The sequence below is a fragment of the Hydra vulgaris genome, chromosome 02 (assembly GCF_038396675.1).
Source record: "Hydra vulgaris chromosome 02, alternate assembly HydraT2T_AEP".
Lineage (NCBI taxonomy): Eukaryota > Metazoa > Cnidaria > Hydrozoa > Anthoathecata > Hydridae > Hydra > Hydra vulgaris.
The window spans coordinates 38,889,232-38,902,919 of NC_088921.1; the positions used below are offsets into that span (position 1 = coordinate 38,889,232).

The following is a 13,688-nucleotide window of genomic DNA, read 5'->3' on the forward strand; positions in this document are numbered from 1 at the left end:
AAGTACAATATTTTAACAATTCTAAATGCAAATTTTATTAAGTTTTTCAATGAATATTGAGGAGTATTTAGACAATTAAATACAATTAAAAACATAATAAAAACCAGGTCTCTAAAAGAAACCAGGTTATGTTTCAATATGTGTCTTGAGAATATCTTGAGAAATTTTAAATATTTTGAATTCAAATTTTATACCAATCTTACTTTTTAGTAGAGCCAGCTCATACAAAAAAAAATTAATTAGTTTTGTTGGTCCTTACTCCGATTAAGGATAGGAATTTAACGAATAATTGGTCAAAAATGGCTTTTTTAAAAAATCTTCAAACCCAGGGAGGTCAGGAAAGCATATATTAAGATATTTTTAAAACTTTTTTTGGAGTTGTCTTGTATAACAACGTAGAATGGGAAAATAAAGTGGCAAAGTTAAAGTTTTTCCGACCCCTAAAAACGGACCTGTCTACAGTGCATACATGAGTTTTGTGTTTTAATTTATTTCTGATACGTCTAACGTATGCGTTTTATGTTTAATACATTTGAAGTGTTTATAAGTTTATAGATTATCTACAATGTTTAAATAACTAAATTATCTAAGTAAAAAACTAAAGGTTAGTTAAGTTATTGATAAATAAAATTTCAATAAAATATTTTTTTTCATTTTTAATTTTTCAATTATTAACATTTTTTTTTTCAAAACAATTTATATTATACTATGGATTCACTTCCCAAATTGATGTACAAAGTGAAAGTGAAAAAAAATCATTTAAGTAGAATTGGAAATATAGATAAAGGAATTTTGAGAACAATAAATGAATCAAGTGGTAAATTAAGCTAAAAATAAAAATTTTAAGTAATTATAATGTAAAAATACTTATGGAAAACGAAGTGACGCGGAAATAAAACATAATGCAAACGACGAATTGTATGTTTAAATAAAATATAATTTCGGAAGTAAAGTTTTTGTCATTTTGTCGCTTATTTCTTTTAAAAAACGTAAGTTTAAAAAAATTTAAACAAACATTTCATAAAATGTTAAACTGGTTTCAAACTAAACTTTTTTGAACTGATTTAATGCTAAACAAAGTTCCCTTTGTACTTACCTGTTTATCACAACTGTTTGCAGGTTGTTTTTTATTTTTATTATTATTATTTTATTCTTGCACGACTAGTATTTGATACATAATTTAGTTGCTATAATAAATTGTAATTTTCAAATAAAACGATTAAAAACTTTTTAACGTTTTAAATTTAAAATTCAAAACTTTACTGTTTAAAATGAGTTATAATTTAATTATTAAAAATTGTCTAACAACATTCGTAAGTTTGTAAAGCGTTCAAAATAATGTACCTGATTTTTTTCCTTTTAAAAAAAACTTGTTCTAGTCAGGTTAGAAACTGATCAATTAGCTTGTTTGTTTTTAACAATCTAGACCAGACCTCAAAAAAATAGAGACTTACTTTAATTGTGCTGAAAATTATTTTTTTTTGTACTCTTTCTTTGCCGTAGATATTTACTTTCTAATAAAAATGACATTGCACTTTCTAATAAAAATGCGAATTCTGTTTTAATATTTTCTGCATTCAATATAAGGGCAAAAAAAAATGAAATAAAAATAAAAAATAATAACAAAAAAATCTATGACTTGCGACTGGTTTACATGAAGCAGTAAGCACAATATGTTTTCCTAGTTGATAATTAATTACTACGATGCTGGTTAGCAACAAACGAGTACGCATTCTATTATATTTTATAGTGACGCACAGTGGAACAGAATCGCTTCAAAGTGGGCATTTTACAAAAGTAAAATAAAGCGTTACGAAAAATTGTTAGGTGGTTTTATATTTATAAATGAGTCTTTGCACAGTGGGCCAGGTGATGGACTAAAGTAAAAATAATACGTTTTTTAAAAAAAAAACATTTTTCCATTTTTCCAAATTTTTTTTAGTTTGATAATATTTTTTGTGTTACTAATAAGCATGGAATAGATCTTAATTTTAAAACCTCTCTTTTTACTGCATAATTTAATAAATTCAAGTATTATCTTTCAAATTGGCTATTACAATACTATTTTGCACGTAAGTTATGTCAAATAAAAAGATTTTAAATGACGGCGTATTTTTAGTACTTTTTTTAGTTAAAATATTTTTTTTAGTTAAAATTTCACTTATATAGTCGAATACTTTTGCGGTTCGTAGTGGATCAGTAATTTAAGACTTGATATACATTGCTCAATATGTATATTATCAATATAAATTTGGTCTAATTATGATTTTTACAAGTTAAATGATGGTTCCGATTTTATGTTGCGAAAACATTATATGTATTTTATTCTATATGGTTATGAAATAATTGGGTCTCAGCAAGACTAGATTAGTGTTACAAATTTGTTTTAATACTTATACATCCTAAAATACCTATTTATAAGATTTGGTAAATGAAATTTATATTTTTATATAGTTAAAACATGAAAAATATTGGTATTTATTCATATATAATACAAGAAAACTTGAACTTAGCTAATCCTATTATTTTTGTTGCAATTGTAAATGGCATAAACTTAACTGCAAATAATAACCTAATTTCATAAAGCATCCTTGACAAAGTTAACATATATGCAAAAGCTCTAAAATTCGTTTTGAAGAGAATAATAAACAATGGCTACAAAATGAACCAACATCAGTTAAATTTGTAATTGATAATAAGAAAATTCTACTAACTGCTTCCATTGATAAAGAAAATTATGCTCTTATCCAACTTTAGTATCTGGCAGGTCCCAGGTGAATTTTGATACTTTAAGTAGTAAAACAAAGAAAAAAAGATTGACGCCATTAGTTGCATCATATTCACCTTAAGATTTATTGTTGTAGTTTGCGCCTAGATGGTAAAGAAAAAGAAGCTAAAGCTGTTTTACAATTATCAGAGTATATGAGTTTTGGTTCGAAAAATAATTATAAATCAAAATTTTTATATTATCATATACACGAAAATGCTTAAGCTTTAGGTTTCTTTTTATATGGATTATATAGAATTATATATTATTGAGCTCTGGAACTGTATAAAAATACATAAAATAATAATTGAGAATGTATTAAATTTTTTCAAATACATAAAACAATTTTTGATCAGACTGCCACATTTATATTAGTCTAGTTTATAACATTGATGCTTTAAGAAAAGTTGCTTAAGCTAGTAACTTAAAATAAACCGTTGCCAGGCATTTCAGGTGTCACTATTGTGTGGGTATCGCATAGGTGCCACTACATTTGTAGTATAAAAATACTCAATGTGGTTATTATGGGAGTAATTCAATAAAGTTATTACTTTTTTAAGTTTATATTTGTTATGGTTAATAAAATAGGTGGTTGCTAAGCAATTTCGGTATCCATAGCAACCTAAAATTAAAACTAATGTCACCATTGAAATTACAATCCTCGAATCAGTAAACAGTGCAAAAATGATTTTTAAAGCTTTTTTATATGACGAGTTATTAGTTTTGTCCAGTAAAAGTGAATTCTGGCCCACTGTGCTTCGGTCCAACGTGTTGTTGTTTTTTTCGTTTTTTTCTGCTTATGTTTTGTTTGTTTTTATTTTGTTAGAATTAATCTTTAACTCTGAATAACCCAGAAACCAGCTTAACTCTTTTTTGTTTTAAAAAAAAAACTCTCTTGCGCGACTTAAAAGTACTACTTTATTTTTATAATGTTAAAGCTGAAGAATGTTAAAATTTCCGGATTTTTTCAGTGGTTCTTCAACTCTAGATTTGCAGCTATCTTTTAGAAATAAATATAATAATTTTTAAGTGCTTGCAATAATAATATGGTATAATATGCCTTTAAAATATATCATTTTATTGACTTTTTATAAACAATGCATTTTTTGTTTATATTCTCACTTACTGGCCACAGTATTATGATCACCTCAGTTTTTCCACTCCTAATGGAATGAGTTTATTAAATATTAAATATTAATTGGACTTTCACCTTGTATTTTTATATTTTATGTTTTCTTTTAATTTGCAAGGCCTCCTCATGTGGCATTGGTATGAGAAAAATTAAGTTTGGATGCACAATGCGTAAAAGTGTTGTATCATAATAATTATTGTTTACTAAAGTTATATTCATTAAAAAACTTTGAATTTTATAAAACAATCTTTTAGCGTTTAAAAATTATAGCTTCATAAAATTTGTAACCTCCTTAAATTAAGGGGGTTCAAACTTTATATGATCTTAATTTTTATACGCTAAGAGATTATTGTATGCATTTTAAAATTTATCGATGAATATAAATTTAGTTGAGAATAGTAAAAAAAAGGTTTTATCAACATGTTGCTCTTACGTTTGGGGCAGGTACTGCAAAAATATTAGGGCTTTTTTTGCTTCCATGCTCCAATCATCGTAATTTTTCGCAAAGCATCCTTATTTGACGTAAGAATGATAATATAATTTTTTTTACTTTGCTCTATTTCTGGAAGTTAGCTTTCTCAGATATCAGAAAAACCTGCATCTGTCCTGATTTGTGACATGACAAAGAGACTTTTTAATTCTTGTCTTAGCTTGTATAGTCTTGAAATCTAAGTTGGCTAAGTTGGAAACAAGTTTTTCTTGAAGTTAATTTTCATTAACTTTTGTAACAAAAAAATCACTTATTTAATTTTTAATTTAATTTTAATATGCTACCATAATTCCCTAATTTTAATTTAATTTTAATATGCTATTATAATTCCCAAATATTGTTTTTTTCTTTATTTCACATGAGTTAGATTAACTTTTTTTATTCTTTTTAATTTTTATAATGGTTATGTTTGTCTGCAAACAATACAAACAACTCCGTGTCAGAAATTATAATTACATGACTGGGACAAAAAAAAGACAATACTTGTCCTATTCCTACGACCGTATTTTAATTATAAATCTTTTTCAAAAAAAAACTAATAACATAAAATTCCAAGAACTTTTGTGCAACAATGTTTTTGAAAAATTATGTTTGAAAATTTGTTCTTTTGCGTCAACAGAATTATGTAGCACAATTTACAAACTTTAAAAAAATACTTATGACAAGTCTCATTTAATTGAGATAAATTCTCTCATTATATAAGCTTAATATTTTGGTGCAATTTGTTTTGTTGAATGTACAAGCAACTCATCACCAGTTTCTTATCAAAATTTATATTTTCAAACAAATAAAAATGGTTTTTGGATCTCAGGCTATAAAATATATATAAAAAAAAAAGCTGGAATAAACGTGGATAATTTCAAAAGAAAAAATATCGTAGCAAGTTTGAGCCGCTTGTGAAATCACAAATAGCTGAAACGAAATTCCTAAGAAAGATTTTTAGGACATCAGCAAGTATAACATAAAAGATACAGTTCTGATTTTTCTGGTAATTGGTATAGTGGTATCACTTTACAAGTTTGTCCGAACTTAGACTCAGTTGCTGCTTCTACTTTTAATTTAGTTTTTATTAGATTATTCTGGCGTAGAGATAAACGAACAAATCTGGATTATTTGGATTTGGAAATATCGTAGTAAACCAGCAATCTTTTACTAAGTCTCTCAGAGGCAACAGTAAATAAATAAGACCAATGTTAGTGCTAAACATTTTCTCTAAATATCTTTTTCAAATATTTTGAAAAATATAATTTTAAAGTAGTCATTTTCTAAGCACCTTGACTATTACAAACCTAAAACCAATATATAAAAAATATATCAATACGAGGAATGGAAAAACCTGATTGGTGAAAAATTACAATGAGTTGTAACTTGGAGTTTGTAGATATCTTAGACTTTCTCAGTAAAAAACTTTATAAGAAATGTAAAAATATGTAAGATAGATCAAAAAATCGCTAATTGATAAGCTATTCACTAAATTCTATTAACAAAAAGTAATAAATTGTTTGATGGTACTTGTGTATAAGTAAAGCAAAACATATATTTTTAAATACTGTAAATATGCAACATTTTTAAATACTATCATCGCAGTATAATGTGCAGTTAAAATTGAAAATCTTGTTTTGTAGAAATAATAATTAGATGACATTTTTTTGTTGGTAAATGAGGTCTATGTATTATCCCCTTAGTCAATCCACCTACAATGAGTAACAGTGAATATGAAAGTTATTATTTAAAAACTTTTGATTGATGTAAAATAAATTAATGTACGACTTTATTGTAAGCTCCAATAATTCTAAAACTTAAATATTTTAGGATAAAAAAAAAAAAGCTTTTTTCCAAAAAAAATCAAGTTTATCAAATCAATATTTAACAAATCATACTTAATATAAATCATAGTTTTCTAATTTTCTTAGACACTTTTTATTGACTCTTTTATATACCTAACTCCAATGCACCATGCTAACTAAAGAAGAATTTTTGTCAAGATTTTAAATTTAAAATTTTGTGCATTAAGTGCAAAAAATAAAAAAAATATTTGCTTATATAAACATTTGCTTACATATATACAAATTCAAGTTTTCATTGAACTGACATTAAGACCAATCAAAAGTTTTATGCAGTTTTTATATTTTTGTATAAGTCTTCAATTTCCATCCCAAGATACACAAAATTATTTTATGAACATTTTTTATATTATGGTGAATAAAAAAAAAATTTTAATAAAAACTTTCCTGATGGTTATATTTTAAATTGTTTTATAGTTATTGGTCGAAACCAATTAATAAAACTATTTTTATAAAAAATATAAAGAAAAAATTAAAAAGAAAAAACTTTAAATGCGCTTAGAACTTTATTATTTAAAATTCTGAACGTTTTAAAATACTTTAAACATTTTTATTGTTTTTATAATTTAAAATTATTTTTACCATGTTTATTTATATTTTTCTTCTCTTCAGTATATACCAATACTTTTATCTTTCATTTGGTTTGTGTTTTTGTTTTTTAACGTGAAGAATTTTCTCTTCGTTTTTGACCTGTAAAGAATTCTATTTTTTGCTTTCTGTTAAAAATTCTAATATTTGCGTCTACTTGGTGTTGCATTTCACAAGGTATTTTCTTTCATATAATTCTAGATGAATGTTCATTTATTTTAATATCAATTATGCAAACAGATTCATTTGTGGTATTGTAACAATATTACTTTTTATTTTTTTCAATATAGTATGTTGACATTTTAAATTAGATAAAAAATATCAAGAGGTTTTATTAAAAAAAGAACGTCTTATAAGTAAGTTCTTTTGTGCTTGTATGTTCTATTTTTATCAATAACCTTTAGCATTGAGTATCTCCTACTTTATTTGAACAACAGAGCATTGTCTAAAGAATAAAATTACGTGTATATTCCAGGCAGAGAAGCAGACATACTGAAATCCAATATCCTACTCAAACTTGTTCCGGTAAATTAAGATTATCTACTTAAGAATGTGATGTGAAACAACGTCTTTTATTTTTATTATAAAGGAAATCATATTTTTTTTAATGAGCAGCCGTAGCGCAGTGCTTAGCGCGCTTGCCTCAGAACAAAAAAAACATTCATTGCCACCTCTTGGTTCATTGCCACCTCTTGGTTCATTGCCACCTCTTGGTTCATTGCCACCTCTTGGTTCATTGCCACCTCTTGGTTCATTGCCACCTCTTGGTTCATTGCCACCTCTTGGCAAGTTTTATGACATCGGTAAGGATGGAGGCGTGAACTTCCTTCCAAATACTCTCTGTGATATAATCGTAAGGACTTCTTGAGCCACCTAAACAAAAGTTAAAAAAAAATTTTTAAGTAAATTATACTTTAAAAATATATATTTTTAACTTTGTATACTGTATTTATTTCTAAAATAAGTAAATTAAAAATATTGGGAAAACAACTGATGCTATTGGATTTTATGTTATATACAAATATTTATGATCAGTAGATACAGATTTCTTCTATACAACTTCTTCCTCAAGATACAACTATAGAACTTCCTCCTCAACTTACAATTTTCTTCTATACAACTTCTTCCTCAAGATACAATTATACAACTTCCTTCTCAAAATGAATTTATTCTAAAACAATATAAAGCTATAAAAAATAAAAATACGCGAGTTTATAAAATGACACGTGCGTTTTCATTTTAAAAGAAATAAAATAGTTGAATCTTTATGAAAAAATTAATTATTAAGTATTGAAGTATAAATATGGTAAGTATATTAGTATTCAAGATTAAATAAATTGGCACCAAAAGTTAATCATGTTTCTTGGCTTGAATTTTTTAAATATAAAGTGACTCAGTGATGGTTTCTGTAAACAGGAAAGGGATTCAGATTTGAAGGCTCAACAAATTTATGCAATGTTTAAGTGAATGGTTTTTGTATAACAACGTTTTGTTACCAACATTTCAAGTTAGCTTTGGGTTTGACACGAATCTATTAGACTTAGTTTTATAAAAAAAGTTAAACATCTAATGTTTGATTTAAGACACTTACTGCCTGTTGGTGGAATTGAAAATAAACTTCAAATACTTTTAACAAAATAACATGCTTGATACGGTATCAAAAAAAAAACAGAAATGTTAAATATTAAATTTTAAAGAACGTTCAAAGCCTATTTCAAGTTTTTATTAGGAAAATGTTTGTGGATTTAAATATTATTTAAATATTTAGATCCACAAACATTTTCAAAAATAGCAAATAAAAATCATACTGATGTGGTAAATTTATTTCAAATATAAAATTTGATTCATGTACAGCATATACATCTTGAATGACTAAAAGGTTATAGCTAGCTACAATGCTAAAGATATGCCGCAGTAATACCAATAGCTACAAAACTACGGTATCTAAATAGCGACATGTCGTAAAATAATTGCAACGTTACAAACTCAATAGTTATTATGAAAATGTTAAAACCAATACTAAAAATCGGATTTTTCAAGACGTAAAATACAATTTTAAATAATAATGTAAGAAAAGAAGAATTGCTCAGCTATTTGCTAGCTAGTCGCTAGCTCATTTTACATTAGGAGGTATATATACTATGCATACTCCTGCATACTATCAACAATTATCATTAACATTGATTGTATGCAAAAATATGAAAGAAACTATTCAAAATGTATTATGAACCACTTGATTTTAAATAAATTGATAGAAAATGAACGGTATGGGTTTGCTAATGTTAAAAACTGTTTTTCAATTTATTAGAAGGTTTCGATTTCATAACAAGAACTATTGAAGTTGGTGGTAATATCAATGTCGCAAGCTTTATAGTTATTGTTCCATTCTTATATTCTACAATGGTGTAAATTATTCAATGGTGTAGTGTATTCAATAGTGTAAAGCATGGTAATAGAAAATGAAGAGATGTTCCAGAAAAGTTTATTTCAGATTGGAGAGAGTCAAGAGAGAGTACCTCAAGGTTTAGTTCCTTGGTTAACTTCTATTGGTAATTTTTATAAAAGATATGTCAGTAATTACAAATAAAAAAGCAACAAGGCTCTTCAAAATGGCTTAAACAAGTTGTAAGACTGGTCACAATTAAACTTAATGGAGATAAATGTAAAGTAATGAACATTGGTAATCCGAATCCTCAATTAAACTACAAAATAAAAGAGCGGATTTTGTAAAAGACAGAAAGTAAGAAAAAAAGAGTTTTTACGTGTTGTGATACCAAATGAGTTTGTAAATGGGAAAATTATGTTATCTGTGTTGCAAGTTAAGCTTATCGAACATAAGGTTTTATAAGAAATACATTTAAATATCTTGATGCTTGCGACAATATGCTTGCTACTTTTAATATTAGACAACTATTCGACCATACCTAGAATATGCAACAGCCGCATGAAGCTCATATTGGATTAAAGATGTTAATAAAGTGGAAAATCTGTATCATAAATTAATTAGGATTGAATCACTGAGAGGCGTACCTATAGAGAGAAGAGAAAAATATTAGATTTACTGAGGTAGCATGAAAGTAAAAGAAGAGGTGACTTGATAGAAATGTTAAAATATCAAATTCAATTGATTATATTAAATTTGAAGTACCCTCAAGGTTTTACAACAATATTTCCAGAGATCTTCATAATAAAAGAATTCATTAACAATGTGCTACAAAAAGTTGGAGATATTAACATTTACCAAATAAAGTTTGAAATTTAATATCACAAAATACAATTGATCCTGCAAAATACGTTTAAAAGTAAAATAAGAAAAAATTTTAAACTTTTAATAGCTAACAGCATTAAAGTTATTTTTATTTCACACGAAATCTAACATTTAAGACTGTTATTGTCAAAATACTACGAGTTATTTTAGTTTGTTGAGTCAAAAATAGCAGTTTTGACTCAACAAACTAAAATAGCTCGTACATCGTTTTTTTATATATAATTATGTTATGAGGAAGATAATTTGCAATAGAAACAATTGTTTCTTTGTTATTATGTTTTGTATTATTTAAACATACTCATGTGCACTGAAGTGGTTTCAAACGTTGTTTGGAAAAGAATGATACAAAAAACTTTGGTAGATGGCAAAAATAAAATTCTCAGGTTAGTTAATGAGAAGAATAAAATATTTTATTTATCACTAAGTATTCAATTATCTTAATTTGTTACTGTTTCTTTTTATCAATTTTGTAAATGAAATGAACTTTTATAGTTTTAAAAGAATTTTTTTTTTAACAAAGAAGTTATAAAACTAAAACCTCTGATTCATGTTTTTGATTGCCGATATTCTGTTCTTTACAGAAATAAAAGGTAGGTAGAATTATGAATGCAGGAAGTGTATGTTTTCTGTATCCGTAATTGCTTTAAAACTTTGAAAAAGCCTTTTTTTTTTGGACGTCAAAAATCATTTTCAGTGTAGGTATCATATATGTAAAATATTAGGCAATATTAGGCAATATTCTAAGTACAGAGCAACAACATTTGTATATTATTACATCAAAGGACGTTTTTTTTATAATAAAATAACACTCAAAAACTTTACATACTACATCTAGTTAAGTAATAGAAAAAAGAAAGTGAAAAAGAAGATAATGATACCGCAGAGGAACCATAACCAACTTAGTATTAAAGTTTATACTCCTCCGGCTAATTTTAATTTTTAAGGCCACATACCAAGGCCTGCAACGATAAGTTCAGCTCAATTAAGAGCATCATAACCCGCTTTGATAGACCAAGAGTAGGTGAGTTTTTAGGAATAACAAAGTAAATAAGAGTAAAAGTTATAAGTAATTGAGTTAGAAAGATAGTATAGAGAAAGAGGACAGACACTAGATGTTAGCATATGCAATATTAGGTATTAAAAGCGTATTAATAACCGTAAAGTTATGTATGACCCCTGTAATAATGGGTGTTGTTTAAGATTTTGCAGAAAGAGGCCAATAATTTAGACTTTTATTGCAGACGATGCATTACCCACTACCTTAATGCTATCTCAACCCTTAAAATTTTTTTTATACTTATGCTTTTTTAAAGCATAAATATATGCTTTAAAAAAGCATAAGTATATATATATGGGGTAGAACTATATATAAAATAGTAAAGTAAAAAGTTGTCACAAAGTTTTATTATTATATTTATTATTAATTTATTTTTTTAAACATAAACTTTATAAAGTATATTAAAGTTTTGTAAACACGTATGAATGGGGTACGGTGATAAGACAAAATAATGTCATTTTTATGTCAAACCAATGCTTTTTTAAGTCAATGCTTTTTTAAGCTAATGCTTCCCAGACAATGTTTTTGTTTATATACATTTATATTGTAAATATTATTAAAACCTGATAAACAAACAAAAAAATTGAATTTTTGAATGAATAATTTAAGTAAAGATGAATATTATTTTGATAAAAAATGATTTTTACTATAAACTTGACATTTCATTCAGTAACCATAATAAACATTTGGTAATAAACAAAGTGAATTAACGTGTTTTGTAGTGATTAAACCATTTTACGTAACTAGTATCTAATTAAAAAAAAAACTTAAACGGACTTTTTTACAAAATATTAAAATACGGATGTCGGTTTCAACTTAAAATATTAAAAAATATGTTAACTTAATAAATAATCTGATGCTAAACCAAACAAAAAAATAATTCAATTGTTATCTCGAATAAAAAAACTTTTCAAATTGCGCAATAATGATGCAAAATTATAGAAGTATTGGTATCTTTCTTAAATCGTTTCAAATTACTTGATCATTACGCAAGAAAGCGGTATCTCCTTAAGATTAGTAAAATAAATTTATAGCATACAAATGCATATTATGAATAATAAAGTTTCATAGTTCATTTACCTTTGTTGGTTAACGATAGTAAACGCAAGTAATAACGATAGTAATGATCGTACACGCAAATGTTTTCAAAGTAGTTTAGTATTATAAGTAATAAAAATAAAATGTTAGTAATTTTTTTATAGAACATAAAAAAGTTTGGTAACCAGCGTGTAATAACTTTTATATATATATATATATATATATATATATATATATATATATATATATATATATATATATATATATATATATATATATATATAAAAGTTATTACACGCTGTAATAACTTTTATAACCAGCGTGTAATTACTTATATATATATATAATATATATATATATATATATATATATATATATATATATATATATATTAATTTATAAAATATTTTTTTTTAGGAAAATGGATTACAGTGTAAAAAACTATGAGTTTGCACGTCGGATGTCTAGATCAGAGTCATCTCTCAAAGACTGTCTGTATAATGATCAACGGTCAAACACTTTTTCTGAAAAGTGCTTCAAAAACGAAAAAGACGATTTACAATCGTCACAAAAGAAAATTGGCTTTATAACTTATGTTCCACTGCTAGGATTTGACATTGGAAAGTTTTTAGGAAAATCGAAACGAAAAAGTAAAAATGAGAATTCTCTTTTGCGACAAGCTGTTAGAAGTTTTGACGAAAAACGTTTAAGAGAAATTATTGAATCAAAATTAGTTGATATAAACATAGCTAGTTCAAAAGGTATTACCGCTGTACACGAAGCAGCTATTGATGGAAATTTGATTGGATTAAAAATCCTTGTTGATAACGGAGCAGATATTTCAAAAGTTGATAACGAAGGTTTTACGTGTCTTGACTATTCAGTTCTAGGAGGAAATTTTGAATGTGCTTCTTACTTAATTAGTAAAGGTGCTAAAACAGATCGCGTGCGAGATGGAGTTCAAAATATCAACTCATATTTTTCAAAAGATTATCGCATGAAAGAACTGAAGCAAAACGAATGTTCTTACCAGTGTAACAATACAAGAATAAATACTTAAAACATCTCAGCAATTTATTTTAAAATAATTTATTGTATAAAAAAGCCTAATACTGTCGAGAATATAGTTATATATTATTGTAACATTTATTTATTAAATTTAAAGGGATCTATTGACATATTGTATAAATTTATATATACATATATATATATATATATATATATATATATATATATATATATATATATATATATATATATATATATATATATATATGTATATATATATATATATATATATATATATATATATATATATATATATATATATATATATATATATGATATATATATATATATATATATATATATATATATATATATATATATATATATGTATACATATATATATGTATATATATATATATATATATATATATTATTATTATTATTATTATTATTATTATTATTATTATTATTTTACTATTATTATTATATACATTTA

The 13,688-nt window shown here is 25.3% G+C and overlaps 2 protein-coding genes across 5 annotated transcripts in view; one reads left to right on the top strand and one right to left on the bottom strand.

The window, feature by feature from the left end:
* Positions 1 to 7,001, bottom strand: part of LOC101235326 (uncharacterized) — a 61,183-nt gene extending 54,182 nt beyond the window's left edge. Inside the window, exon 1 of the mRNA XM_065790816.1 lies at positions 6,816 to 7,001. Coding sequence (XP_065646888.1) covers positions 6,816 to 6,818 — 3 coding nt within the window. The 5' untranslated portion in view covers positions 6,819 to 7,001. The remainder of the gene's footprint in view (positions 1 to 6,815) is intronic.
* LOC100212610 (protein phosphatase 1 regulatory subunit 12A) lies at positions 488 to 13,327 on the top strand. Of its 4 annotated transcripts, none has more exons than XM_065790819.1 (2): positions 488 to 604; positions 12,602 to 13,327. In XM_065790819.1, exon 2 carries the CDS (start codon positions 12,606 to 12,608, stop codon positions 13,242 to 13,244), a length of 639 nt encoding a protein of 212 aa, XP_065646891.1. In that variant the 5' UTR covers positions 488 to 604; positions 12,602 to 12,605; the 3' UTR covers positions 13,245 to 13,327. The 4 variants fall into 4 exon arrangements, with proteins under 4 accessions (XP_065646891.1, XP_065646892.1, XP_065646889.1 ...); XM_065790820.1 differs by lacking the exon at positions 488 to 604 and adding an exon at positions 1,016 to 1,119; XM_065790817.1 differs by lacking the exon at positions 488 to 604 and adding an exon at positions 10,388 to 10,472.
* The last annotated feature ends 361 nt before the right edge of the window (positions 13,328 to 13,688 follow it).